Source organism: Panthera pardus, unplaced genomic scaffold (genome assembly GCF_024362965.1).
Source record: "Panthera pardus isolate Hobbes unplaced genomic scaffold, ASM2436296v1 HiC_scaffold_18, whole genome shotgun sequence".
Lineage (NCBI taxonomy): Eukaryota > Metazoa > Chordata > Mammalia > Carnivora > Felidae > Panthera > Panthera pardus.
The window spans coordinates 13345894-13372617 of record NW_026526743.1 but is presented as its reverse complement, the minus strand read 5'-3'; the positions used below and the strand labels follow the sequence as shown (position 1 = coordinate 13372617).

Here is a 26724-nt window from a genome sequence, read left to right as displayed (position 1 = left end):
TGGGGAGGGACTGCACTGGGAGAAGTGTATAAGCTCCTTGACCGTTTGGGGACAGTACAACCCACCCCACCCCCCCCTTCTCCCTTTAGAGTGGGCAGCCACACAAGTGTGTTAAACAGCTTTAATTTCGGCTTCTCGGCACAGTAAGAAATATTGCACATGATCAACATGTTTTGTTCTGGGGATAGGGACAAGGGTAGGGGGAATCACCTTCTTAGAAAGTACAACCCAAGTTGGGAGGGCAGAGGGGGTGGGGAGAGAACCCTCCCCATGCCTGTGGCAAAGTGCAGGAGCCCCCACCCCAAACTAACCTGAGTCCAGCCCCTCTGGGGAAAAAAGGGGTGCATGAACTCCCCCTACTCCACAGGCACCTCTCCCTGTGGCCCAAGGCCCGTGCTACCCTCCAGCTTGTAGCCCTCACATGAGCCATTTTGCATAAAGTACAAGTGAAAAGGTCTGAAGGTAACACACTCCAGGTTATATACAGGGGCTCCGTGGAGGCAGACTGTGCCCCTGCTTCCCCTCAGCTGCCCCCCGTCACAGGGAGAAAGCTGTGGGGGGACGGGGGATAGACAAGAGGAGCAGGCCTCATTCCGCCCCAAACTAGAAAGGACGAAATGGCTTTATTGGGGAGGAGGTAACCATCCTGCCCCCCCATTCCTGCCACCTACATACTGTCCATGTCCTGAGGGGGGTACTGTGGGTCCTGGGATCTTCTTGGGCCCCTCACCTGCCTGTGGCAGCTGTGGAGGGGCCAGGGGGTGGAGGGGAGGGCTGGGGAGGGCCCTCCCAGCCAGGCTGTCCAGGACCTGGCTCTGGGGGTGGAGGCAGTGGCGGGGCAGCCGAAGCTGTGCCAGAGTCCGAGCCAGGTGAGGTGGGGTCGGGGCCCCCAGCGGGGCTGGGAGTGGGGACAGGGGCAGCAGCAGTGCCAGTGGGGGGTGGTCCGGGGAGGGGGGCCTCAGCTCCAGGGGGCTGCTCCGTGGGAGTGGCCGCCTGCATGATCTTCTGGCGCACCTCTCGGATCTTCAACTGCAGACAGACCTTGGAGGGGAAGATGTCTGCGTAGCGTGCCTGGAAGGCTGCCGTGGCCTGGGCTGGGGACAGAAGGACGATGGGGGGCGGGGAGGGCAGGGTGAGATGAGCAGGCAGGTCCTCTTTAGGGGCCCCCCCCAAGACTCCAAGATACACTCACCCGATGGGAAGAAGCCATGGTCCTGGAAGAGCTGCATGACCAGGGCCCGGCGCTGGTCCAGGGTGCGCCGCAGTGAGGAGTATGGCACCTTCTCGTATTCCAGCTCCCCGAGCACATCCTCGGCTTCCGTACCTGGGAGCAGCACAGGGAGGACAGTCAAGGCTACGGCAGCAGCCTGCTCCCTGCCCCCGCCACCGTCTGGATGTCTGCTCAGCCCTCACTGAATTCTGTAACAGCAGAGTTCAGAGAAGGCACCTGCCTCTGGACCCTACCGGACCCTAAAACCCACCCTCCCATCCGTGACCGGCTGTCCTTCCCCATCACCACCGTGCATCTGTAACTCCATTGCCAAGACCCCGCCCTTCTTAAAGGTCCTAGGTCCCCCACAGCTCCGCCTGCCTCGGTGCCGGCACCTGTACGGTCAAAGGTGAAGATGTCCCCCTCGCACTTGGCACTCTTAGGGGTGTTGGGCTCTGAGCTGCAACTGGAGCGTCTCCTCATCTTGCGCTTGGGCGAGGTGGGGTCCTCGGGGGCCGAGTCCAGGTCTGTCCAACAGAAGCAGGCTCAGCGGAGGCAGCCCTGGTCTGCCCCCCACTTAACCCAGGTGCCCCACACTCGCCTACCGGTGGAGTTCTTCCTCTTCTTGCGGTAGGAGCCCAGGATGGCCCGGGGGGAGGTGGCCAGAGACTGCAGGGTAGGCGAAGGCAGCACCTCCTCAGGCCGGAACTCAGGCAGCTCAGCAAAGCGCTCTTCGAAGTCCACCTCTGACAGGACCCTGCTGGAGAGCCGGCGGGGTCACCTCCCCTGCCTGAGACGGCAGCTGCCTCCCTCTCCCTCCCGCCCTACACGCTCTGCCACGGAGCCCAGCCCATGCTCACTTGTCCACAGAGTCAAAGGTCTTCTTCAGGGGCGGGGGCCGCACCTTCACCTTCTTGCCGGTACCAGCCGCCTCCTTGCGCTCGGGGGTGTCCCCAGCTGCCCTCCCACTGCTGCCCTCGCTGCTGCTGCTGCTGCTACTGGGGGCTGGGGCCGGAGCTGGGGCCGGGCTGGGAGGGGTGGGAGGCTCCCCACGGCTCTCCAGGCCTAGCCCAGGGACTCGCCAGTCTGAAGATGAGCTGGGGAATTTGCTGGCCTGGGGTAGGGACGGCAGGGAGACGGAGGACACTGGATTCAGACTCGCTGGGGCAAAACCTCGAACAGAGAGCTGGATGCCAACCACCCAAGATGTACAGCTCTGGAGAAGACCCAGCCATACAGACAAGCAAAAGGGACAGAAGAGCTCCCCTCCCCCAACACCCCCAACCCCTGCAAACAAGGACAGAGTTCAGGCAGGTGTGCAGGTAAGAAGGATGGAGCAGAAAAGCAAACAATGGACTGAGACGCCGAGCTGTGTGGCAGCACGATCTGCCTGGCCTGCTTCACACTTACCATGGTCTCCGGGCCCTTGGTGCCTGTCCGCTCCTCAGCAGGCGGGGGTGGTGGGGGGCTGCTCCGGGCTGTGGGAGCCCAGGTCTCTGGGGGCGGTGGAGGGGCTGGCGTTGTGGGCTGACCCTCAAGCTCAGACTCAGGGACAGGGGGCTCACGGGCTGGGCCAGGCTCCAAAGGCTGCCGGGATGCAGGGCCTGACCGCCCAGGGGCACCTGCCTCAAAGGAACCCACAGGAATGCTGGCGATGGCCGCCTTCACTTTCTGGGGGGCCTTGGGGGTAGGCCGCTGGGCCTTAGGGGCCACTAAGCTGTAGGTCATGGAGCCTGCTGGTGGAAAGAAGAGCATTTGCTGAGCCAGGCCTGTCTGGAGCCCACCTTCTGGGTCCTCCAAATCACCCCACCCTGGGTTGGCCTGACACCCACCTGTGGCATTAGGAAAAGGACTAGTAGGGGCCGGGGTGGCAGTGGCAGGGGCCGGTGGGCCCTTGGGCAGGATGGTGGCAGCAGGTGGGGTGGTGCTAGTAGCCACAGTGTAGACCAGGCCCGGGGGCGCCTGGGATGGCTGGGCCAGGGGTGCTGAGGAGGTGGGTGCAGGGCTGCCAGGGTAAAACGCCGTGATGACAGGACCTCCAGGGGCTGTGCAGGTGGGCGGCAGCTGGGGGCTGGGCACAGGTGACACGCCCACCTGGCCGGGAGCCAGCAGCGGGGCTTGGCCTGCAGAGACAAAGAGGAGAGGCGGGGGCCCCAGTTAGGGCCTGGGCCACCTCGGCACCACCCTGGGTCCCCAGCTCTTCCTGCCAGGCTGCCCCTCACCTGAAAGCAGGGGCTGCACGAAGGCGGGTCCGCTGGGCCCCAGTGAGGTGAAGCCTAGGGCTACCGAGCTCGTGGGCCCATACGAGGTGACTGTTCCAGCCTGGCTGGACGTAGGGCTGGTGCCCAGGGGCAACGCGTGCCCACCCGCCGACTGCACGTAGGTGATTCTGCCGCAAGGAGAGGAAGGGGGGAGTGAGGTAAGCTGGCCCCATCTCTGGGCTGGCCTCCAGGTGAGGGCTCAGCTGCCATTACCTGGTAGAGGAGGGCAGCAGGACCTTCTGAGGCTGCGAGGTGGGTCCAGAGAGCGTGGCTGGGCTGAGGGGCGGCACCAGGCCGCTGGGTGTGCTCACGGGCACTGGAGTCAGCTGGATGATCTGTGGGCAAGGGCACCCACAGGCTGAGGTGAGGTGGGGACCCAGAATGGGGCAGGGGAGGACCAAGACCTAGGAAGGTGGATCTCAGCAAAAACAGGGAACGCAAAATTTGGAATCCAGACAGAAAAGAACAAAGGAAAAGAAGACATCAAGCAGTACAAGACACAAAGAAAGAAAAAGATGCAGACGCCAAGGGCAAAATCAAGATGTACGTATATATTGAAGAAAAAGTTCTAAAAACAAAGTTCCAGACACAGACAAAAAGGGAGAAAAGGAAAAGTGACTGAAACAAAGGCACACACAGAAACTGTGGCACAGAAACCTACACCCAGGAGGGGAGGAATGAAGAACAGGTGGAGCCAGGATGCCCTTACCTTGCTGGGTGGCTGGGCACCATTCTGCACAGGCACGGAGAAAGGCGGGCTCACCAGGGGCAGTGGCTGGCCAGCCCCGCCACCCCGCACGGACATGCTAGGGGCCGCCAGGGGCACCAGTACCTTCCCGGGTAGCAGCTGGGCGGAGCCACCCGGGGGCGGGGCCTGCACAGGAGAGACTGACTGGGCTGCAAGAGAGAGAAGAAGTTACAGGAGAGCCAAACAGGCCTGAAGCCCCTCTCCTCCGCTGCTCAGCCCAGGCCTCACCTTTGGGGGGTGGGGCGGAGGGTACTGACTGCAGGATGGGGATGCCAGGAGTGGGTGCGGTGGCAGCCAGAACTTTGCCGTTGGTTGAGGTGCCCGGCGGGAGGGTGAAACGGATGCTGGTGGTGGGTGCGGGGCCGCCAGGAGCTGCTGCCTTAGTCCCAGGGGCTGGTGCCGGGGCAGGAGCCACCTGAAGCTGCTGGGGCAGCGTGGGCAGGATGTACTGCACCTGGGTGATTCCCCCAGCTTTGCCCAAGGCACCTGGCTGCAGGATGCCCAGGGGCACTGGCCCATTGGGACCACTCGCAGCACCTGCTCCTGAGCCTGTAGCGGCCCCACTGCCAGGGGCCCCCTGGGCTATGAACTGAACAGCAGGGGGCGCCGGGGCCCCATAACCAGGTGTGCCCACGAGCAGGTTGGTGACTGTGGCAGGAGCCTTCCCCACAGTGCCCAGTAGGGGCCCAGCCACCAGATGCGGGGCTGGCGAGGTGGCTGCTGCCGACTTCTTGTCCGAATACACTAAGCTTACACCCAGAGGGGAGCTCCCAGGTGCTCGGGACCCAGCGACTGGCTCAGTCCTGGCACCTGCTGTGTCACTTGGAGATGCCTCAGCCCGGCCAGAGGTGGGAAAGGGCTTAGAGGCGATGGGCACAGGAGTGCTACTAACAGGCCGCACCACGTTGGTGACCATGGTGGCAGCTGGGCGGGACAGGGGGGCTGCTGGGGCCCCATAGGCCAGTGATGGGGCTGGGGCTGAGGGCATGCGGCCTCCACTGCCTTCCCGTTCCTCCTTATTTGGGGGCAGGACCAGTGTCTGCAGGACACTTCCTCCCCCCCCAGGAGGTGCTGCAATGACCGAGGGGCCTGGTGGCTCCAGGCCCCCCACACTTTCAGGTCTCTTGCGCCGGAAGGTGGCAGGATCCGTTGAGAGGAACCGGGTGGCCTTGGAAGGTGTTACTGGGCCCCCTGCCCCAGGGAGTGGGGGCCGCAGTGGGCCTGCTGTGCTGCCCTGACCTGACTCCTGGGCCTTGAAGGTCCCTGAGCCCAGTGGGAAGGAGGTGGCAGCTGAGGCTGAGGAGGAGGCAGGTGAGGACGAGGAGGAGGATGGGGTGGGCCCATAGCCTTTGCCAAAGGCTGCAGGTGGATCCGGGGGCCCTGGGGGCTCAGGGTCCAGCGATGGGCGGCAGTGGGTAAAGGAAGAACGAATCACAGGCGAGAACACCTTCCGGCCAAAGCCCTGGGTGGAAGGAGGAGACACAACCACATCAAGGAAGCCCGGATACTCACACCCTGCCCATCCCTGTCTCGCCCAGTAGCAAGGCCAGCTGAAGGCCTCAATTCATCCAGGCCGTGACTCTATTCACCACGCGGCAAGTAGCTTCTTGCCCTCTGTGGGCCTCAATCTCCCTGTGTCAATGCACACGAACAGATATTTCCTCTTTCTAGGAAGAGTGAGTGCTACCAGACAACACCAAGTTCCAAGCTCTCACCTTGCTGCCCTCTGGGTCCTCCCCAGAACTGTCTCCGCTCTCGCTGTCGGTCACTCGCTCCTTGCACTTGAGGTCAATGTCAGTGGTGCCGAAGCCATCGTCAGCTGAGGGAGCAGAGAGAACAGCACTGGCATAAAGGCTGGGTGCAGGACTACCCAGGAGGGACAGCATGGAGCCCAGGCTTTGCCCCAAGTCGGCAGTGAGTGTTGTCCATGAATGCTGTTCCTCAGCCTAAGGTGTGCCCACCTGCCCAATGGGGAAGCCTAAGAACATGCAAATAACACCACCTAACCCTGTGCCCGATGGCCTGGCCATCCATGCCCCTGTCTTCCCAGTTTCCTGCCTGGCCAGGAGCTCCCCGAGGGCAGGGCCGGGTTTACTCAGTAGAGCCTAAACTGAATATGCCTCCAATCATAAACAAAGAGAAGAGGGAGCCTGAGGCCTAGATCAAATCTCTGCCCACCCCTCAAACCTCAGCCTGCTGTTCTCTGGGCAGGACTCTGGGCCCTGCCACTGCTCACCAATGACATCATCATCTCCCTCCTCCTCACAGATGACCATGCGTTCCTCATCACTGGTCATGTCCTCGCTGGCGGCACGCTGGGAACGGGAAGCCCGGGTGGGCAGCAGCGGGGGTCGCCCACTGGCCGCCAGGGCACCTCCCTCACCGGAGGCCGAGAAGGGGCCTGGAGTCCCATATTGGGTGGAAGGCTTTGTACCAGAATAGGATGCAGGGCCAGACACCATCTGCAGGGTAGGTACCGGGAGAGTTAAGAGGGGGGCATCACCTTGGGCAACCCTCCCTGCCTGTCTCCCCCACCCATCACACCTGAGTCAGTTCCTGTAGCGCCTGGCTATCTACTTCCCCACCATCCAGGCTGTGGACCCCACTGTGGGAGAAGGCTCGGGGCCGGGCCGAGCCAGGTCCCCCCACTGTGTGCAGACGCTCAGCCCCACACGAGCCACTCCCTGGAGCCTTGGTATCCGAGCTCAAGAGTGTCTGGGCTGCAACGGACAGGAGCTCCGAGGACACTGCAGAGTAGAAAGAGAAGAGTACTGCAGAGTCCAGAAGCCTTTTACCAGCCCTCAGACCGGCCAAGCCATTCACAAGTATTTCTAAATAATGGACAAGAGGAGTTTGGAAACCCCGGGCCACCTGGCAGAAAACAGATACCACCCACCAACCTGGCATTTCCCAATGGATTTTGCCCTCTGGGATTGCAAGGAGCAAGCCCATTGCTCCCTGGGAGGCAGGCCTTCTTTGAGTACGAGACTGAAAACAAGCAATGTCGTGCTGCCTAGCTAATAACCAATGGCCGGTCCGAGCCTCTGACCCCTCATCTCAGAGAGAAAGGAGAGCCTCATCCTCAGAGAGCTGCAGGCCAGTGCTCACAGAATCACACCAAAAAAGTGCCTCAGAACGGCAACATGCACACCAGACACGCTCAGTTGGGAGAAGTAGCCAATGAGGGGCTTCCAACTTTGGTTCTGGGAACCAGCCAAGCTGGAGCTGAGATTCTGGCTTCACCGTCTACTAGTTTCCTGTAATTTCCAGCAAGTGATTTTGCCTCCCTGAGCTCAGTTTCCTCATCTACAAAACAGGGCACAGCTTTCAAAATTAGAAATTACACTCTCCTCGAACTGATAATGAGATTACTGTTTGGAGACTTTATCTCTCTGGACCTCCCTGGCTCCCTCACATAAAACAACTGCCAGTTTCTTTATGGATAAGGGTCCTCAAACAAAACGACAGGGCAGAGAAAGGCTTATGGGCCAGGGATTGAGCAAAAAAGAGGGTAGTTGGCACCTCTCAGGGAGGGAGGTGACAGGGCAAGAGAGCCAAGGGGCTGACTGACCTCCAGGGGCAGCGGCAGTCCCCGTCTCTGACATGCTCCGCTCTCGAGTCTCTTTGTGCCCTCCTGCCAGCCCCAGGCTGGTGGGCTTGGCCTCTGAGCTGGACTTCTTCCTGTCCTTGTTGCACCACTTCCAGTCCGGGTGAGCCTTAAAGTGGGCCTCCTTCACCTGGCAGGAGAGAGCGGAGAGACCCTTCACTCACCCACCCCACCAGAGGAAGCTGGTAGGAGCCAGGAGGAAAAAGCATTACCTGGAAGGCCAGGTCATGGTACTTCTGCTTCTCCTTGGGCCCCAGGGCGTACCACCACTCGCCCAGGATCTTGCTGACGGTCCGGTTGTCCTGGTTGGGGTGACGCTGGTGGACCAGGGCCCGGTGCCGCTTGCTGAAGATCATGAAGGCATTCATGGGCCGCCGAATGTGGTCCTTCTCCCGCTGCAGCAGATACAGGCCCAAGTGGGATGGTTAAAACCAGGAGACAGGCTCGGGCAGCCACAGGGTGAGCTGGGGACAGGTAGAGAGGAGGCACCTTGTTGGGGCTGCGTCCATCCTTCTCCGAAGAGGAGTCTCGTTCCTTTGGCAGGGCACTGAGAGACTGGGTCCGGCGTTTCCCGGGTGGCAGGGGCAACTGGATCTCAGGAGACATGATGGAGAGGAAGCTGTGGTGGGAGCGGCAGGGACAGTGAGGGCCACATCTCCAGCCACTCCACCCATTAGCCCCAAGCCTCATGGCACTCACGCATCATCATGGTCGCTCTCCGTCTCACTGTCCAGCCGGGGCTCTCCTGGAGGGCCAGGGGCCTCCTCCTCAGTGGTGGGAGGGGGACCCTTTCCAGGTTCCACCACCCCCAAAGTGTGGGGGGGTCCAGGCCCTGGGCTCTCAGGGCACGTGGCTCCAGGTGGCCGCCCAGGATCAGCATTCCCTGTCCCACCTGGTGGCTGCTCGTGAGCAACAGCCGCCGACTCGGCAGGTTCTAAGGGCAGACAGGCAGATCAGAGGGCTCCCGGGCCATCTGGACCCTAACCCCATGCCACCCCATTTGTGGCCCCCCATTCCTCACCTTTGCTCTGGTTGGAGGCCACTGGGTGGCTGGCAGGTTGCTGGGCCTCACTTGGTTGCACAGAGGGGTCGGGCTGGCTGGGGGCCAGGAAGGGGACTAAGGAGTGCCAGGGGAACACAGCAACAGAGCGAGGTTCCACGTTTGTCCACACTGTGGGAAGAAGCCAGCTAAGCTGTGCAGCAGGAGACCCGGGCCTTGACCCCCAACTCAAGCTCTTTTCCACCCTGGATGAGGTGGCTCCACTCCTCCTTTACACCCCCTTCCTCTATCCCAGAGCCTCGTGGGCTCCTGCGTGCGACATCACTCGAGAAAAACTCCTCCCTGAAAGGTTTCTAGGTTTATAAAAAAGAAAACAGAAGCTAGGAAGGGAAATAGGCCTCACACCCCACTCCCTCCCCCACCTCCACCAGCCCTGCCACCAGGGACCAGGCCAGAGGAATGACTGGCTCCTGTCACAAACCAGGCCATGTTTGACTGCCATCTCATACTCCCAAGGCCCCAAAACCTCAGCAGGGCTAGGAACCCTCCCCAGCCATGCTCCGTTCCCAGCACCCATGCTGGCATCTGACGGGGCCCCTCATCTTGGCCTCGCGCTCCCTTTCTCTTTCTTGAGAAGACCGTGGCTTGTTTTCCCTTTCTCTTCTCTGATACCCACAGAGCGGGGTGTCAGGTCTTTCTCCTGGCCTCCCTCCCCCTAGTACAGACCCCAGGGAGACAACCTGCCTTTCCGGGGCTAGACACAGGTGGCTCCGGCATCTCCCCCACCCCGTAACAAAATCTACTGCCCTCAAAGAGGCCTCCCAGCACCCCTTCCCTCTAAACCTCTCAGCTTATCTTGAATGTAGCACCTAGCCCCCTTGCCCAAAAAGAGGGGAGGGTGTGGTAAACTCCTTGGAAGAAAAGGCACAGACAATGGGGCAGACAAGAGAACTGTTACAGGTCTGTGCCCAAAGAAAGCAAAAATGCCAGGTGTTTTCTTGAGAATATGCACAGGAAGGCACTTCCCTCCCAGGAGGCCAGTCCTAGGGTTTCAACCTTCTGCCCCAGGACCTGGGTAGTAAGAGGGTAAGCACAGGGCCGGGACCCATCCCTGGCGGGACTCCTGGGGCAGGCCTGGGCTAGAAGTGGGCTTCCCTCTCCCTGCTGGCTCCCTGGGGGAAGTGGAACCAGCAGAGGCCCCTGTGAGGGAAGCCGATGAAGAGAGAAGGGAAACGCCCTAGCCTTGGTCTCCATCATTCCAGGCCTCCCCCTGATCCAGATCAATCTGACCTGGGGTGACCCCTCTATGCCTTCAAAAGCCTGGACTAAGAGAGCCACTGGCCTCGAGAACGGATTGTGCAAGGGGCTGACAAAAGACAAAGTAGACACCATGTCAACAGAAGAGGGATAAGGAAGCCAACACCGGAGGAGGTCTCAAGACGCTCTGAGGACCCCATCCTTCATCCCTGGGGCACTGGTGACCCAAAAGCCTACTCGGTCCTCCAACACCAAGGACCTGGACCTATCTATGCCCCTCTTCACCAGGATCTTTCTCATCAGGCCTCCTCCTCTGCTGGGTGGGGAAGAAAGGGACCAGCAGACAATGGGGGAATAGTCCTTTGGTCCTGCCCCTCCTCAGTGCACTGCCCTCCAGGTTCCTGACTCTCTCTGTCTCCGCAAAGCATGCCACAAACACTCCAGCCCATCACTCAGTTCTAAGCAAACAGTGCTTCACTCACTTCTCAAGCCCTGTTCTTAGCCCCACTACTCGATCACAGTCCCTTCCCCCTCTCTTCCATGCCTAGGGCCAGCAGGTCTCATGCCGCCCCTATTCTAATACACGCTCCCAAGCCAGTTACTCTGCACTCTTCACCTCCAGTGACAACGGACCTGTTCCACCCCATCATCCAAACACCCACAGCTGTGCCCAGCTACTCCCCTCTCCTCACTCCCATCACTCCCGCTACACTCCCACCTGCCGTCACTAAACGCTTGGCCCAGCCAAGCTCTGTAACTTTCCCGTCACCCCTGTACTCTGCGTCTATCACTCTCATACTATACCCCTATCCCCGTTACTCCGCACTTAGCACCCCGACACCTTGACCCCGGCAGTCCCAGGGTCCAGGCGCTACTGACCGAACATGCCGAGGCCACGGGAGGCCGCGCCGGACGCGGGCACCAGGGGCCTGTGGGCTGAGTACATGGTCCGGCGCGGGGGGGCCCGGCCGGGGCTCGCGCCTCCTCAGCGGCCGCCGCCACTCCGCCCGCCGCCGGCTCCTCGGCCGTCGCCGCTCGGGCCCGGGGGGAGCCGGAGGCCGTCGCCGCATGCCCCCCCCCCGCCGCCCCCCTCCGGCCGCCCCACGCGGGGGTCTCCGCCGGGCGCGCCTGCGCACAGCGTCGCCTGCCTCCCGCCGCCCGGGGGGCGGGGGAGGTCAGAGCGCGCCGGCCCCGCCCCGCCCCCCGGCGCGCGCGGGGGCCGTCACGGGGCGCGCGGCACAGGGGCCATCGGCGCCGCCCCCTCCCTCTCCCTCCTCCCGCGCGGTGCCCGGCGGGCGGGGCAGGCGGGGCGGGGCGCGGCGCGCGTGCGCGGGGGCGGCCCCCTCCCTTCGCTCGCTGGCTCGCTCCCTCCCTCCCTCGCAGCTCCGGCGGGTAACGGCTCTGGCCCCGCGCGCCCCGGCTGCCGGTGCCGCCGCCCCGCCTTTCCGGGCTCCGGGCCCGCGGCTCAGCGCCGGGTCGACCTTCGGCTCCGGGCGGGCAGACGGACCAGCGTGCGTGCGTCCGTGCGCTCCGAGCGAGCCCCGCGCAGAGGCACCGCCGCCTCCCCGCCCCGCCACTACTACGCGCTCCCCTCCCCCCGCCGCACCTCCCCCCGCCCCTTCCCCGCTTCCCCCGCGGCCTTCCGCGCAAGCCCGGCCCCCCGCGCGTGAGCCCATTGGCTGCCGCCGCCGCGCGCGGGTCAGGCCCCGCCGCGCCCGCCCCCATTGGCCGCCCCGGGGGAACGTCAGTCATATGCAAATAAGGGAAGGGCGGGGCGGGCTCCGGTTGGCCTCAAGCCGGCCCGGGGCGGGACCGCGGGAGGAGGGTGGCAGGCAGGGCGCACTGCAGTAAAGGCAGCGAGCCAGGGGGGCGGTTCGGGGCACCGCGCTGCGGAGGCCCCGGGGTTGTGTGTGGTGCTACGTGTGTCCAGTCCACGCGAAGAACATGCTCACGCGCGGCTTGGCCCGCCGGGGCGCGCACGGCGCCGCAGGGCAGATGAACTGCGCGGTAGGGCTACTCAAGCCACCTCGAGCCCTCGCCAACTCACACCAGACGACTCTCACCCCCACCACACACACACACACACACACACACACACACACACACACACACCCCTCTCATAGAAAGACTTTTCCTGCCACACCCATTATCTCATACACACTCCACAGTCACATGTACCGTGGTCTTATACTCACACTGCCACACACGAAGTCGCACACCTCGAACACCTGTTCACATGTACCTCCCACACTCCCGGCCAATCACTCCCCATCCATCATCATACACACTCGTTCTCACCCATCCTCCACATCACCCATTGCATACACGCCTTGTCATACATGCTTCACCAACGCATATTCTCATTGCCAGCCCACATGAATCATCATACAAACAACATATCAAATAAGCAGTATCATCTCACACACCTCATCACAACCACTGCTTGTCCATCACACACACACCCCACATCCCTCCCACACAACCGCACACACTCTTCCATCTTCACACCCTCTCACGTGGCCTTGCTGGCACCTCCGATCCCGATGCAGGCTACCTCTCACAGATGCCACTGTACTGACCCCACACATTATATAAACTTACCCCAGCGAGCACTACCTCAGTACCCTGTCCCATCAGATATCCAGAGTGCCATGGTCATTCATCATCTTTCAGCTACACTGCCTGACACTTAGCAGCCGCCTGGGACCCTCTAACTGACAGTGTAAGGCAGGGTGCCATGAGCATTACTGTGGGCTGGCCCTACCACTCTAGGCTGGGAGCCACCCCTTCCAGAAAAGGGCCAGGAGGAAGAAAGGAAACTAACACTGGGGCTGCAGTGTGTTGGGACCCAGCATGTATTATACTGTTCACTGAATCTTCACAGCCACTAGGGAGGTACACTTTATTATGCCCATTGTTCAGATGAGAAAATGAGGTTCAGAGAAACTGAATAAATTGTGCAAGATCATGCCTCCAGAACATAACAGCCCAGAGCTCCAAATCACCTGCTCTTTACTGAAAATTCAACCTGGGGGTGGACCCAGGCAGACATTCCCAGAGGTCGGGGAATATAGTAGCACAGTGATACAAAGAGAACTACACAACTGATGAACTATGAAAAGGTCAGAGAGCACGCATAGAGACACAGGCAAGGGCCTGGGGCCCACCGGGGAGAGAGGCAGAGGTCTTGTGTCACCCAAGATGGCCCTGGGGTCACATCCAGTAGAGGCAGAGGCCTGGGGTCACACCTGGGCAGGTAAAGGTTGCACAGGCTCAGATGGACAAAAAGTGGGCCCCTACACAGGTGGAGTCAGGGACAGGCACAAACAAAATCCTTTTCCCAGCCTATCCCATCCACTGACAGAGCTGAAGAAATGGAAAAGGGGCAAAACTGGTAATCGGAGCCCAGAGGGGAAGGGAAGGTCCATAGCCCTCTGACCTCCAGAGATTGCAGGGCCAGACACTTGGCTGTGAGCCTGGAGGGGGCCACTGGAGGGACTATTAGGTGACTGCCCCCTCCTCCCTATGCAGCCCCAGACTCAGACCCTCCATTACCTCACTGCCCCAGGGACTGCAATGTGAGGCAGAAATCAAGGCTGAAATCAATGTGTCCCGCTATCTCCCCACCGCTGCCCCCTCCTCTCCCCACCGGTGAGTCACCTACTGGCAAGTTAACCCCTTCCCTACTGCACTGCAGCCTGGGACACAGCTCAGAGAAACACTGCCCCCAGCTCCCCCACTTCTGTAGGGTGAGAAAAAGAGCGAGGTCCTGGCACAGCAGGGAAAGAGGGCCCCACACATCTGGGAGGGTTGCACATCTGGTAGAAGACACAGTGCCCACATAGGAGGGATGGGAAGAGGCCCCTTACAGGGTAGGGTACAGCCAAGTGGGGGCCCAGCCTGGCAGGGAGGGGCCGGAATCCGGGCGGGAAGGGCCCCCCTGCCCTGGGCACTGGGCCAGCCCTATACTTAGCTTCCATTGTTCAGAGTGGAGGAACCCTGGGTGGGGGTGATTAGGGGTGGAGAAGAGAGAGCAGGTCCCAACCCCAGACAGCTCCATCTCTCCAGCCATCCCCAACCCTAACTGGGGCCTCCCTAATTGGAAAAGACTGAGGGGGTTTCCCAAACCAGGGCCCCAGCCCCATGTGAGTGGGGATGCAACACCACCCTTCGCTCAAGGCAGGTACTCAGGCAGAACTATGGTGCAGCCATCCCCTGCACCACCCCATTACCAATTCCACAAAAGGTTTGGCCCCAAACAGCCCCACAGCACTACCCCACCCCCAGCCTGGGGACAGGGAGCCCAGACAGAGACACCAACTGCCACCCAGGGTGGCACAGGCTGAGGCCTGCCCAGAGGCCTGGGGCGTACAGCCAGGGATGCTGACAGACTGAGGGACAGGCAGACACACTCTGAACTCACCGGCCCATTTATTGAGCCCAAGAGGCACCACGCCCCTGTCGCCCGTGGCTCCCCACCCTGCTCTCCAGGCCTGGGTCCCCGCCTCGGCTCACCACCCCGGTGTCCCCAGCTCCCCTCACCCGCTCTCCACATACACACCCACCCACCCACCCACCCCGTGCGGCGTCGGCGACGGCCAGGGTTGCCTGGGGAACGAGCCCAGGATTGGGCTGGTGCGGCTCGGGAGGGATGGGGGCCTAAAAATAGCGCCGGGGTGAGTCAGTGTGAGTGGGGCTGGGGTAGGCAGGGGGACTAGGAGGGAAAGAGGCAGGCGAGAGGTGTGGGGGAGGGTCCCCAGGGATTGGGAGATGGACAGCATAGGACGGAGGGGGAATATGGATTTGGGGGTGGAAAGGGGCGGAGGGTGGGGGAGTGTACAGGCACCAGGACTTGAGAGTGCTGGTCGGCGCGGACTGGGGGAGGCGCCCCAACCCGGGCGGAGGAGGGGGCGCCGCCCTGCCTTCTCCTCCCCTCCCCGCGCTCACGAGATTTTCCACTCGCCGCCTGGCCCCCAGCCAGCCCCCGGCGGGCCCCACAAAGCCGCTTTGTGCTGGGAGGGCGGGCGGGCGCCCGGCCGGCCTGACACCCACGCGGGCCGCGGCGGGGCGCGGGCCAGCTGGCACCCGAGCTGTCTGCGTGGGGGGGGGGGGGGGGGTGGGGGCGCCACCCAGCCCTAGGGCGCGGCCCCTTAGGGGTTAATGGCGCAACGACGGGGAAGGGGGGGGGGGTCTCGGCCAATCAGCGTCAGCAGGCGCGGAGGCGGCCAATGGGAAAGACCGAGGCCCCACGCCCGGGGCCTACCCCTAGGGCGCGGGTTCCCGCGCCCCTGGGTGCCGGCGGGGGCTGGGCGCGGCCCTCACGGGGTACCTGTCCGGATCTGCAAAGCCCCCGGTACACCCTGTTTCCCCGGCTGCTTCGCAAGAAAAAGGATCAGAGGAGAGTAGGATCTTGCAGTCAGGAGGTGGCACGGTTGGGATCTGAACCCAGGTCTGCCTGGCTTCACAATCAGCTTTTCTGCGGAAATGGGGAGACAGGGGTTCCCTAGCCCAGGCCCCCGTGGGGAGCGGGAACAGGGGACGGGGTGCGGGCGGAGGAGGCGGCGCGGCGGGCTAGGATCCAGCCGCCTGCGGTGCAGCCGCTGCCGCCGGTGGTAATGGGAGCCAGACGCCGTCGCCGCCGCTAATGCGCCTCCCTCCCGGCCACTAATGGAGCCATTAATGCCCGGGCGCCGGGGGCTCCGGGCCGCACCCCCTTCCCGCGCGCGCTGCGCATGCGCGCGCCGGCTACCCCCGCCACTTGCCGCCCGCAGCCACCAGGAGGCAGCCTGACCCCTCACAGCGCCTGGTGCTGGGGTCTCTTCCACGAAGTCGCTTGAGATTGACTCCAACTACCTCAAAAAACGCCCCTTCCCTTCTCTCCCCTAAAGTCATCCAGTCTTCCCAGTATAGGCCTCCTTCCTCTCCAGGGCAGTCTCCAGGAATCTCTGACACCCAGATCTTAACCTTTTCCCTCTCCTACTCTAAACTCTTGGCTCTTCACGGACTGGCATTCAAACCTAGCCTGGCTAGATGCGTGCTCCTTGGCACCTTTCTGCCAATCCTAGGCTCTAGTGTCAGCTCCAGCTTCAACCAGCCACTGAGAGGTCATGCACTTTCACCCCTCCTGGCCTTTGCTCCTATGGCTGCCTTGGCCAGGAACACCCTTCCCTTTCTTTCACTCTCCTGAAATCCACTCATTCCTCATGCTTCAGCTCAAAGGTCATTTCCAGTGAGAAGCCTACCTGTACCTCCCTCATCACTCTGCATTGAGCCACAAAGTTGTCACTATCCTCTGGCTTCCCCAGACTCTGTACCTCCCTCTGCTCTTTGCCTGAGCCTGCATCCGTGTCTGCCTTCCCCACCCATTTCCCCCAGGGCTGCTCAGCTTGGGCCTGGTGGAGGGGAGGAGAGGCTTCTGATCGGAGAGATGGAGTTCACTGTTTGAGACAAAATGGAAATTCTGGTGGGCAGAATCTGGATTTGGGGAGTCAGGAGAACCTAGACTCCTCTTTGGGCCTCATTTTCCCCACCAGGCCAAGCATAGTTGGTGGGTACTGCCTGGTCTCTGAGGTCCCGTTCACTGGGGTATAGTATGTTGGGACTCCATTAAATGGAGCTGGCACCAAATGTGTCTCCTGCAAGGCATTGAGGGGGTGGCAAGGGTGGTCTGGGTCATGCCCTCTAGCAGGTGGGTGGGCACAGGAGCTGCTTTCCTGTTGTTCCCCCACAGCCGGATCTCCTAGCTTGGCCCATGCAGCCCCCGCCTTCCTGCCTGACTTGGGAACAGGTGCTCGAATGTAGATAGGTCTGCAGGAGGCTCCTGACACCTCTCAACACGTTTCAGAGACAGTGGTGGGCAGGAGGGGGCTCCCAGGCCTGTACAACCTCCCAACACTCCCCAAGAACGGAGTAAGGGACCTAGTACTTGGCACCTGTCCACTCACTTAAAGGGAGGGAGCACCCGATGTGCACAGAGTAGTGGTGAGGGGCTATGATGGGGGCAGCAAGTCTGTCTAAAGAGTGGGAGGAGGGCCAGGGGAAGCCCAGAGACACAGGATCCCAAGACAGGGGGCCAAAACAGAAGGTGGGACGAAAGCTCAGACAAGGACTGATGTCTAAGGGAGGGACAAACCAAGAAAGATATAGAGAGACAGAGAGACAGAAGTCCAGTGAGAGAGACTCAGGCCCAGAAATAGAGAGCTACACAGACAGATGTAGGAACCCAAGGCAGAGACAGACAGACATACAGTGGCTCAAAGAGAGGCAGAACAGGCAGACAGAGGCCTAGAGAGGGGGCACTGCCTGTCAGTACAGCGAAGCCAGGCAGAAGCTGGGAGCTAGAAAGAAGGCCTTGCCAGGAATGGGGCTGAGACATCTGGCCTCCTGGGCTGGGGCTGCAGGCCCTGGGGCGGCTTCCTCTCCTGGGGAGCAGGCGGGAAGAGTCAGAGGGAGGTGGCAATGGCAGCTGGCTGGCCTGGCCACGCACAGAATGTGGAGAATGCCGGCCGCCTGCCCCGGCACGTCCCCCAGCGGAAGCAAATGCCTGGCGGGGGGCAGGAGCAGGCAAGCTGTCCCAGGCCGCCCCCTCACACCTGCTGCCCTGAGTGAGGGTCAGGCCTTGGCATGAGCGGGTAGAAAGGGACAGGACCACGGCCTCACTATGCCACCGGGCACAGTCTGCCCTTACCTAGGCCTCAGAGGGAAAAGGCCCCAGGTGCCTGCCTACCAAGGGTTTGGGGAGGCCTCTGGGAAAAGAACAAAAGAATCTGCTGGCTGGGAACCTGAGGGCAGCCTGGATACCTCAGCATGGGTGTTGTCAGAGAGGCGCTGCTCAGAACCGCCAGGACAGGCACTGGACAAGTTCTGACGACCAGATGGCCTGCAGCCTCCCTTCCCTGAACCTCGGTTTCCCGCCACCACCGCCCCAGCCCCCCCACCCCACCCCCCCTCCAACGCAGGGCTGATAATCCTTTCTGCATAGCATCAGGTGGATTTGGCGAGATGGCCCAACGCCTAGGGCTGGGCACATGGTAAATGCTTAATAAGGAGTGGTTACTATTATCGTTATCATTGTTACCGAGACTACTTAAGAGCCTGGGTTCTGGAGCTGCACAGCCTGGGTTCAAATCCTGGTTCTTCCTCTTCCTAGCTGGGTGACCTTGGGAAAGTCACTTAACCTCTTGGGGTGCTCTTTCCTCCTCTGAACACTAGAAATAATAACGGTGCTGACCTCCTGGGGTGTTGTGAGGATTCAGTGAGTAAATGCTCAGCCGGCACTTAGCAGTGTACCACGCACACGCACGGGTGGTGCTTGAGAAATTAGGACTTCTGTAACTTCTGACAGTTAAGAGTGCTCTGATCTGGAGATTGGGAGACCTGGTCCAAGGCCCATTCCTGACCCTCCCTGGCTGGATGACCTTAATTAGGACTCTCCTGCCACTTCTCCTCATCTGGAAAAATGGCGGCAAGTAATCCTGCTGGGCCTGCCCTCGGGTTACCACCATCAGTGCCACCCCTCCCCTTGCAGCAGTCAGGGTCACATGACCCAATGCTATGACGGCAATGTTGGGGGCCGTAAGCATGTGGGGGGGGGGGTGAGGGGGATAGTTAGAGTCCTTCTGCTTCACTCTCTTCATGTGGCTAAGGACAGAAATCCCTGCTGTGCTCACTTCTGTGGAATCTTGCTCCTGTCAACGACAGTAACAAATATAAAAGATGCTGGGGCAGGGCAAAAATACACAACTCATAACCTCAGTATATGAGCATGAGGGGCAAGCATAGCCCCTGTGTCCCTGTGCTCTGGGTCTGGACTGGAGCTCCATGAGGTCAGGGCCTGGGTTCCTTCCTGCAACAGCCTTTGCTGCAGTCCCAGCTCCCACCAAGATCCCCACCCCAACCTCCTTCCTCCCTGGTCCCCCTGCCTCTGGTCTCAGGCACTGGAATTCACCGTCCATGGTCAGCCACAGTCAGATCGGCTCAAAACCTTCCATGGCTCCCTAGTGCCCTCGGGATAAAGTTCACAAGTCTCCTAAGAGTCCTCAATGATCTGACCCTTGCTGATGAATATAGCTGCACATCCCCACACTCACCTATCCTCTAAAGCCCTTGACTTCGCAGATTCTACTTCCCTCAAATACTCACTTTGGCCTCAAGGCCTTTGCCCAAACTCTTCCCTTTGCCTGAAGGTCCCCCTTGCCAGGCTCACTTAGAACACCCTGCATATCTCACTTTAGAGACCCTGGCCCTTTCTCCAAGAAGCCCTCCCTGACTTCCCATAGCCTCCTAGCCTTCCCCCACCTCAGCTTTAACCACTCTGGATGCCCACTGTCTGAGAACAGATCTGTCTATTCCAGGGACTGTGAACCCTGTGAGGGCAGGGCTATGTCCTCAGCACCAACCAGCACAAGGCCAGGCACAATGGCACAGATTGTCAACAGCGGATTAATAAATAAGTAAGTAAGAAGAGGCTAGGGAAGGGGCTGGTGACTGGTCACCCTCCCTGACAGTTGCTCTGACAAGGGCCAACCTGGCCTGGCCTCTGGCTCTCTGGCACAATCTCAGAAGTGTCACTCTCCCTGCCTCTGGCCTCAGCCCTCTGGCCACCCTGGCTTTTCTGAGCTGTGTTCCTCTGGCCTTGGAGTCTTCCCTTCGGCCTCCTAGGAGGCTCTTCCACCCCATGGTTGCTGGTTCCAACTCATCCTTCAACTCTTGGCTTACACGCCCTTTCCTGAGGGCACCCAGACTAGATTTCACACCTGGAGGCCTGCCCAGCACACCCCCAGCTCCCCTCCATGGCACTGGCCGCACCGGTGATATTTACTGGGCACAGGCGTGAAGAGGAGGGCTCCCGTCCCGATCCTGCCCCCCCGAGGCAGAAGGCCCTGTTGGAGCCTCCGTCTTCCCATCTGTAACCCAGCACTATAGCCGAGCAGGGATGAACTAGCCTGCCTGGCTTTGAAGGCTGGTTCCAGGATTTGCTAGCCATGCGACCCAGGGCAAGTTAGTGACCTGGCCTCAGTTTCCTCTAAAGGAGCATAATCATAGCACCCACCTGTTAGGGTTATGAAGACTAAAGGAGCTAATATTTCAAAAGGGCTTAAAACAGGCCCCAGTACATTACAAGGTGGATGGGAGGGCTCGGCGAGATAACACACACAATACTTAACATGGTGATGCCCCCACCAGTCCAGTCCTCCAGACATGGGAGCTGTCATCACAATTATCACCTCTGTTACTCTCTTACCCCATCAGGATTGTGGAGGCCTGGCTCCAAAGACTCAGGAAAGGTTTGCTGACTGATAGACCCCTGAGGATGCATTCCCAACAGGAGGCCTCTGGAAACACTGCACTAGCCTTCAAAGTCCAGTCCCTTGCCCACGTTAATTCCCACTGAAACATCTATGCAGAGAGGAGGCTAATCTCCCCTTAAACCCCTCTCCAGGTGGGGAGCTCACCTCTCCCGAGAGCCAGTTTGCAAGTGGCCCTGTTCAAAATGAGCCCTTACCCAGCCCGCCCATCCACATCTCTTACCTGTCCCAGGCCGGCCCATGATGACTTCCTTTTTGGGGGCAGGATGGCTGGTGTAGCTGCTGGGCACCAGGACGGGCAATAGGGCAGCAGGTGAGGGGTGGAAGGCCACCGGCTGGAAGGGTGAAGAAGCCAGGCCAAAGGTGGGCATCGGCTGGGCCACAGCAGTCGGCGCGGCTGGAGGCACGGTGATGGGCACGGGGGCTGGCAGAGGCGGGGGCAGGCCAGGCTTCCCACTGGCCACCCCAGGGGGCACTGGGGTCTCTCGGCAACCCCGCCCAGGTCCCGCTGCCCGAGCCTCACCAGCAGTGCCCACCTCCCCTGGAAATTTGGAGGGCAGCGGCACGTCGGGGTTGCGAACGATGACGGGTGAGTCCCGCTGCACGGCAGGAACCCTGCGCACAGAAGGCCCAGGATCCGAGGTCAGGCCGGCAGGTGGGGGCAACAGCAGCAATGGCGAGGGCTGGCGGGAGCGGGAAAAGGGCACGGCGGGTGACACAGCCCGGAAGCCAGCCGGTGTGGAGGGTGTAGGTGTGTGAGACACCGAGTCCACACCAGAGTCTAGGTTGTCGCTCTTGGGGAAGTCTGGGGTGGCTCCTCCGCCCCCTGCGCCAGGAGCCCCCAATGCCCCCGGGTGGGGCAGCAGCTCTGTCTTCCTCCGCCCAGGGCTGATGGGCACGGTGAAGGTCAGGTTGGTCTGGAAGGTGGGTAGGATGCCAGAAGAATGGCGCTCTCTGGGGGCAGGTGGTGGTGGGTGGGGGCCCAGGTCTGGTGGCGTCAGCACTCCTGCCTTCGGGGTGCTGGCACTTAGGTGGCGGCTGCGAACAGCAGTGCGTTGGATGACCGGTGAGGCGTTGATGGGGCTGAAGTTGGCGGGGCGGAAGCCAAAGAGCGGTGAAGGGGAGGGTGATGGGGCAGGTGAGAAGGGCGACTGTGTAGAGACTGGAGAGAAGGAGGGTGTGCCCGAGCGGGAGCTGCCCAAGGACACAAGCATCACAGCCGCCTCACACTCATCGAACTCAAAGCGTGACAGGTCAGCAGGAGCCACCAGGCGTGGGCGTGAGTCCCCACGGGCTGCCACACTGCTGGCCTCACTGTCCCGCGATGTTTCGTCACCCCAGTCAAACTCGGTGCTGCCCTCGCGTGCTGCCACGCCTGCCGGCCGCCCAGCCCCACCTGGGCCACTGTCCGCCAGGCCCTCCATCTCCTTGGTTCGCATGGACAGGTGGCGCGAGCAGTAGCCCCGCCGCTGCGACTCCTTCATGCAGCCGTCTCGAGAGCACAGCCGCCGCCACTGCTTGCCATTGAATTTCTTGCGGATTCCATTGGGTGTGCAGACCACGTCGCCCTTCTTGTACTTCTGCTGGGCAGCTGTCAACGGTGTGCGGGCCCGGGCCGCTGGCGCAGCCCCCTTCTCCAGAGAGGCCACGCTGCTGCTACGGCTGCCGCCCTGGCTTCCCTCCTGGCAGGGCGAGGGCTGCTCCCCAGGGCGGCCTGGGCCTGCAAAAGCCGGTGACTTGGGTGGCGGTGACAGGAGCTGGGGCGGGGGCAGTGGGAGCAGGGCCGGGGTGCCCAGGGCTGGCGGGTGCTTCTCCTCGCCCTCCTCACAAGCCCCCAGGTTGCCACCGAAGCTGATCTTAGAGACCTCAGCATCCTCAGGCTGCTTGGGGTCCAGGGCAGCAGGACAGGGTGGCAGGGTACCCCCTGGCTCAGCCTGCTCCTCCTCGGGGCCCGCGGGGGGCTTCCTCGGCAGGGCCTCGGGTTCCCAGGGGGGCCGCAGCAGGCGGAGGCTGGAGCGGGCCACCCACACGGCCTCCTCGGGCTCACGGTGTGGCAGCTGTGGGGGCTGTGGCAGGGTGGCTGGTGGGCCCGGCTGGGAGTTGGGGCCAGGGCTGAGGCGGACCTTGTAGGAAGCTGGCTTGGTGGCCACTTCCACCACCACGCCTTCACGGTAGGCAGCCACACCAGGCTCCACACAGGTACACACGGCCGTGCCCACCGCCAGGGCGCCCGGCGGCGGCGTGGCATCCAAGACCACATCTACACCGCCGCCAGGTGCCCCCTCGTAGAACGTCAGGGCCCGGTCCCCAGGGAACTGTACCCCTAGGTCCTGGCTTCGGCGCACCTGGCGCACCACGGCCGGCAGGAAGAGGCCATCTCCACGCCGAGCCAGCACCCGCTGGGACCTCAGCTGCCGCAGGTCATATCCACCACTGGTTCCACTTGGGGGCCAGGGACCTGGCCCACAGGCTTCGGCTGGCTCATCCTCCAGATCAGCTGAGTGCTCGCTGGCCGTGTCGGTGGAAGAGGAACGGGTGGAGGTGGGTGGCCGTGGAGGTACACCCAGGGTGCCGGCCTCCTCAGGGGTCCGTGCCCGCTCTTCAGGGGCCCCAGCCGCCCCAATGCTACCGCTGCCAGCTCCATGCTCCTCCACATACTTCTTCTTGGGCGCTCGAGACTTGAACGTGGCCGTCTTACGGCTGAGCGAGGGCTCCCAGCGGCTTGCCTCCCCCTCTACCTTGGGGTCCTCGGCTGGGCCTGGGGCTGCCGAGTCGTCAGGATGCAGCTCCGGGAGCAGCCCCTCAGCCCCAGGGCCCCGCTCAGACTCCTCCTCCTCACCCTCCTCAGCCTCTTCTGGCCCCGGAGGCTGCTGCTGCTGCTGCTGTGCCTCATCGTCTTCCTCCTCTGGCTTGTCGCCCTCCCCGGCCCCTCGCCGTCTCAGGGCCTTGGCCCGGGTGGCTGGTGGGGACTTGCCACCACTGCCAGAACCTGGGAGGCCGGCACATGCCTTCTTCATTGGCTTCATCTTTTGTCCACCTGCAGATGGGAAGGCAGACAGGGATCATCGGGAGCAACTCAGGAAGTCCCCAGACCGAGTGTCCCCCAAGACTTCCCACTTGCTGAGGCCACTGCCTCAACTCCATGATGCCCAAAGCCTCTTTCCTGGCTGTCCTCAACTCGTGTGGGCCCCTGACTGGCACCCATGTCCCCTGAGTTATATGCTCTGGCTGCTTGGGGACACTTACACATATCTGCTCTCTCTACAGAGGCCACAGCAGGTGTGTGCACACCCTGTAACTGCCCGAGGGGACACAAGAAGCAGTAACAGTTCACACCTGTACAGCACTCACTCTGCGCCAAGCCATGGGCCAAACTTAATTTTATTAACCCATTTCATCCTCATGACAGTCCTAAAAGGCAGGTGCTACTAACGGCCCTACTTGAGGAAACCGAGGCACAGAGAGCTCAAGCAACTTGCTCAAATTCTTCCAGCTAGGAAATGGCAGGGCTAGGGTCTGAACCCAGGCAATCTGGTGGCTCCCGAGTCTGTGCTCCTAACCATTTCAGTGTGCCGCCTGTCACATGATCCAGAGGGCACGCTTCCTTGCACTGTCACTGTCCAGAGAGCACACACACTCATACACACACATGCACAGGAACACAGTCACAGAAAAGGAGGTGACTGGGCTGTGATGTGAGCCTCTCTCCACCCCCACCCCCACCCCTCTGAGCAGCCTGGCATGGCCAGACATTGTGGGAAGGAGTAGGCAGCTGAAAGTCCTGAGGGACGGCTGCCCACTCTTCTCTGCACCCCGGGCCTGCCAGGTATAGCCATCTCCCCAGATCCTGGCAGGGAGCAGGCAGGGGCACGTCTGGGGCAAGAGCTTATCCCCAGTGCTGCCACGGGGCCGTGCATGAGCACACGCACGCGCACAGAAACACACACAGAGGCACACACACGTCATCACACAGTGGGACACAGAGCTACACCCCAGGGTTTCGCTGTCCCACTGGATGGGAGCCTGCCCCTCCCCCCACAGCACCCAGCGTGATACCAGCAAGCCCAGCCCCCCTTCTGGCCTGCACGCATCCCCCGCCCTCACTGGGCTGCCTCTGGCAGGGTGGCTGAGCTGGCCGGGCCCCCTGGGGCCCCCAAATATGCCCTCCGACTCCAGGTGGGGTAAGTGGGAGAAGGTCAAAGAGAGCAGGGCAAGCCCAGCAGGCCAACCTCACCCACTTCCTGAACAGTCATTACTGCCCGCCCCCTTTCAAGCTGCCCTGAGAAAAGAAAAGGGAAAAAACTTTACTCTGAAGTGACTAAGAGAACCTGAGAGGCCAAAAGGGGGCCTCTGGGAGGGTGGGGGGAGTCCAGGACCATAACTCAAACACAATCAGAGACACCCCTGACTCAGTCTTCAAGCTCCCCCAGGACCCCTGATCTTGTGTTCTCCTACTTGGGGCCTGCTCCTCCTGTGGACCCTGCAAACCCTGCCTGCTCCTTCTCTGGGCCAAACCTGGGGTCCTCACAGGCAGAGTCCGTAGGGCCCGGGGCTTCTCACACTGGGGCAGGCATTCAGGTGCCCAGGACTTGGGCAGCTGCCACCACCTTCTCCCCACTGACCCGCTGGGCCACCGTCCTGGGGACTGAGATGCGGCCCCAGTCCTGCCCAAACACAAACCTTTGCATACCCCACCCAGGGCCTACAACCATACCGCCTGGCCCCCTTGGACCTTGCTGCCTGGTCCAGTCTCTTCACCCCAGAAGCCAAACCTTTTTCTTTCCCCTGGGGCCTCCTCTCTTCCTGTCCACCCCACTTTGGATAACTCCCACCCAAGGCCCTGTGGGCCCTCACCTCCTTCAGAATCTGAGCAGTAACTCCTGAAGCCCAGGCAGGCCCAGGCTCTGGTTCTTCAGGGTCTCATGCCCTCTGCTCCCATCAGCCCTCCTGGCACTAGCTTCTCTGCCACTCTCTCTGCCATCCTGTCACCACCTCTACCTCTGCCTCTCTCCTCACAGGCCCTAGCCCCCCTCCTCAGTCACCCTCTCCTTGTCACCCTCATCTATCTTTGTCACCTCTTCCTCCCAGTCACTCTCCGGTCAGCCATCTCTGGACCTGTCACCTTTTCTCTCCATCACCTCTCCTTGTCACCCCTCCAACTCTGTCCCCTCCCTCTCCCTTGTCACCCTGATCTAGTCCTGTCACCCCTCCATTCCTGTTACCCATTCTCTACCCACCATCCCCTCTCCGTCACCCCTTTTCTAGCACTCTTCCTACCCACCACTTCATCCACTCTATCCCCCTTTCCCACCATCCAAATCACCTTTTTTCCTCTGTACCCCCTCCCCGTCCCTGCCACCTGTCCCCTCTCGGCCCCCAGCACCCCAAATCCCCCCTGCCCGTGTCAGCCCTGGCCCCGCCCCTCACCTCGGGCTCGGCGGGGTTTCGGGGCGGGGGGCCGTGGCCCCGGCTCGGTCCGGTCCGGTCCCTCCCCGCCCCCCCTCCGGCTCTCCCTCTCGATTCTCCCTTTTTTTTTTTACTCCAACACACAAAATGGTGAATGGACCTGCAACAGCTGGAGCAGCCAGCCAATCACCGGCCACAACCCCGCTGACCGGCGCCGTCCTAGACCAATAGACATTCGCAGCTCAGTCGGCTCCGCCTCTCCACGACGAGCGACATTCGCCAAGGCCAATCCCGCCCACCCGGCAGCGCCAGGGGGAGGGGCCAAAGTCCAAGACCGGCCTCCCTCTGGGACCGACACCAACCTGAGCCTACGACCGCCTGATCTGCCTAGGGCCCTTCCCCACAACAAGTGATGGACTTCAGCCTTGGCCAATTGCAGGCCGTCTTAGTGCAGACTGACGAATACAGTACCCAGTCGCCCTGCACTCTAGGCCGGAACCCAGCCTCTGTGAGGGACAGTAGCCAATGAAGTGCAAGAAGGAAGGGCTTAGGGATAGGCTGTCCAATAAGCAGGCTTAGAAGGCGTGGCCTGAGCGTTTGTTGACCGGCTCGTCGCAATTCCTGCTGGGAATGGTAGTCTTCTTACGGCTCCGGCCCATAGTCGATAGTACAAAGCAGACTACAACTCCCATGTGACAGAGTGCTGTAGCACCAAAGAACCCGGGCGAGGAGAAAAAGTCGGACAGGGCAGTTCCTGTAAGTCTCACTGCACACCAGGAGCATCTTAGACCCAGGGCCCCGACTCACCCCGATTCCCGGCTCTGGCGTCGCTAGTGGCTCCTCTCAGTGGCGGCGGTAGCGGCACGAGGGGGAGGTGCGAGGAGCAGCCAACCGCCACCCGCAAGCCCCGCAGCCAATCAGCAGCGGG

The 26724-nt window shown here is 61.6% G+C and overlaps 2 protein-coding genes across 9 annotated transcripts in view; one reads left to right on the top strand and one right to left on the bottom strand.

Annotated features, from left to right (window-relative positions):
• The window catches only part of DEDD2 (death effector domain containing 2), a 147715-nt gene that overhangs the window by 63754 nt on the left and 57237 nt on the right, over positions 1–26724 (top strand). The gene's annotated exons all lie outside the window — the stretch shown is intronic.
• CIC (capicua transcriptional repressor) lies at positions 108–26724 on the bottom strand. Of its 8 annotated transcripts, none has more exons than XM_053905865.1 (21): positions 26604–26724; positions 20614–23427; positions 8848–8997; positions 8526–8760; positions 8316–8445; positions 8039–8221; positions 7791–7956; positions 6764–6966; positions 6456–6681; positions 5935–6038; positions 4448–5681; positions 4181–4368; positions 3685–3806; positions 3433–3599; positions 3043–3333; positions 2621–2946; positions 2071–2324; positions 1816–1970; positions 1606–1737; positions 1193–1324; positions 108–1094 (listed from the first exon to the last, which is right to left on the bottom strand). In XM_053905865.1, the coding sequence occupies exons 2-21, from the start codon at positions 23414–23416 to the stop codon at positions 727–729; spliced, it is 7569 nt and encodes a 2522-aa protein (XP_053761840.1). In that variant the 5' UTR covers positions 23417–23427; positions 26604–26724; the 3' UTR covers positions 108–726. The 8 variants fall into 8 exon arrangements, with proteins under 8 accessions (XP_053761840.1, XP_053761839.1, XP_053761843.1 ...); XM_053905864.1 differs by lacking the exon at positions 26604–26724 and adding an exon at positions 25818–25944; XM_053905868.1 differs by lacking the exon at positions 26604–26724 and adding an exon at positions 25818–25944 and having other exon boundaries at positions 1816–1967.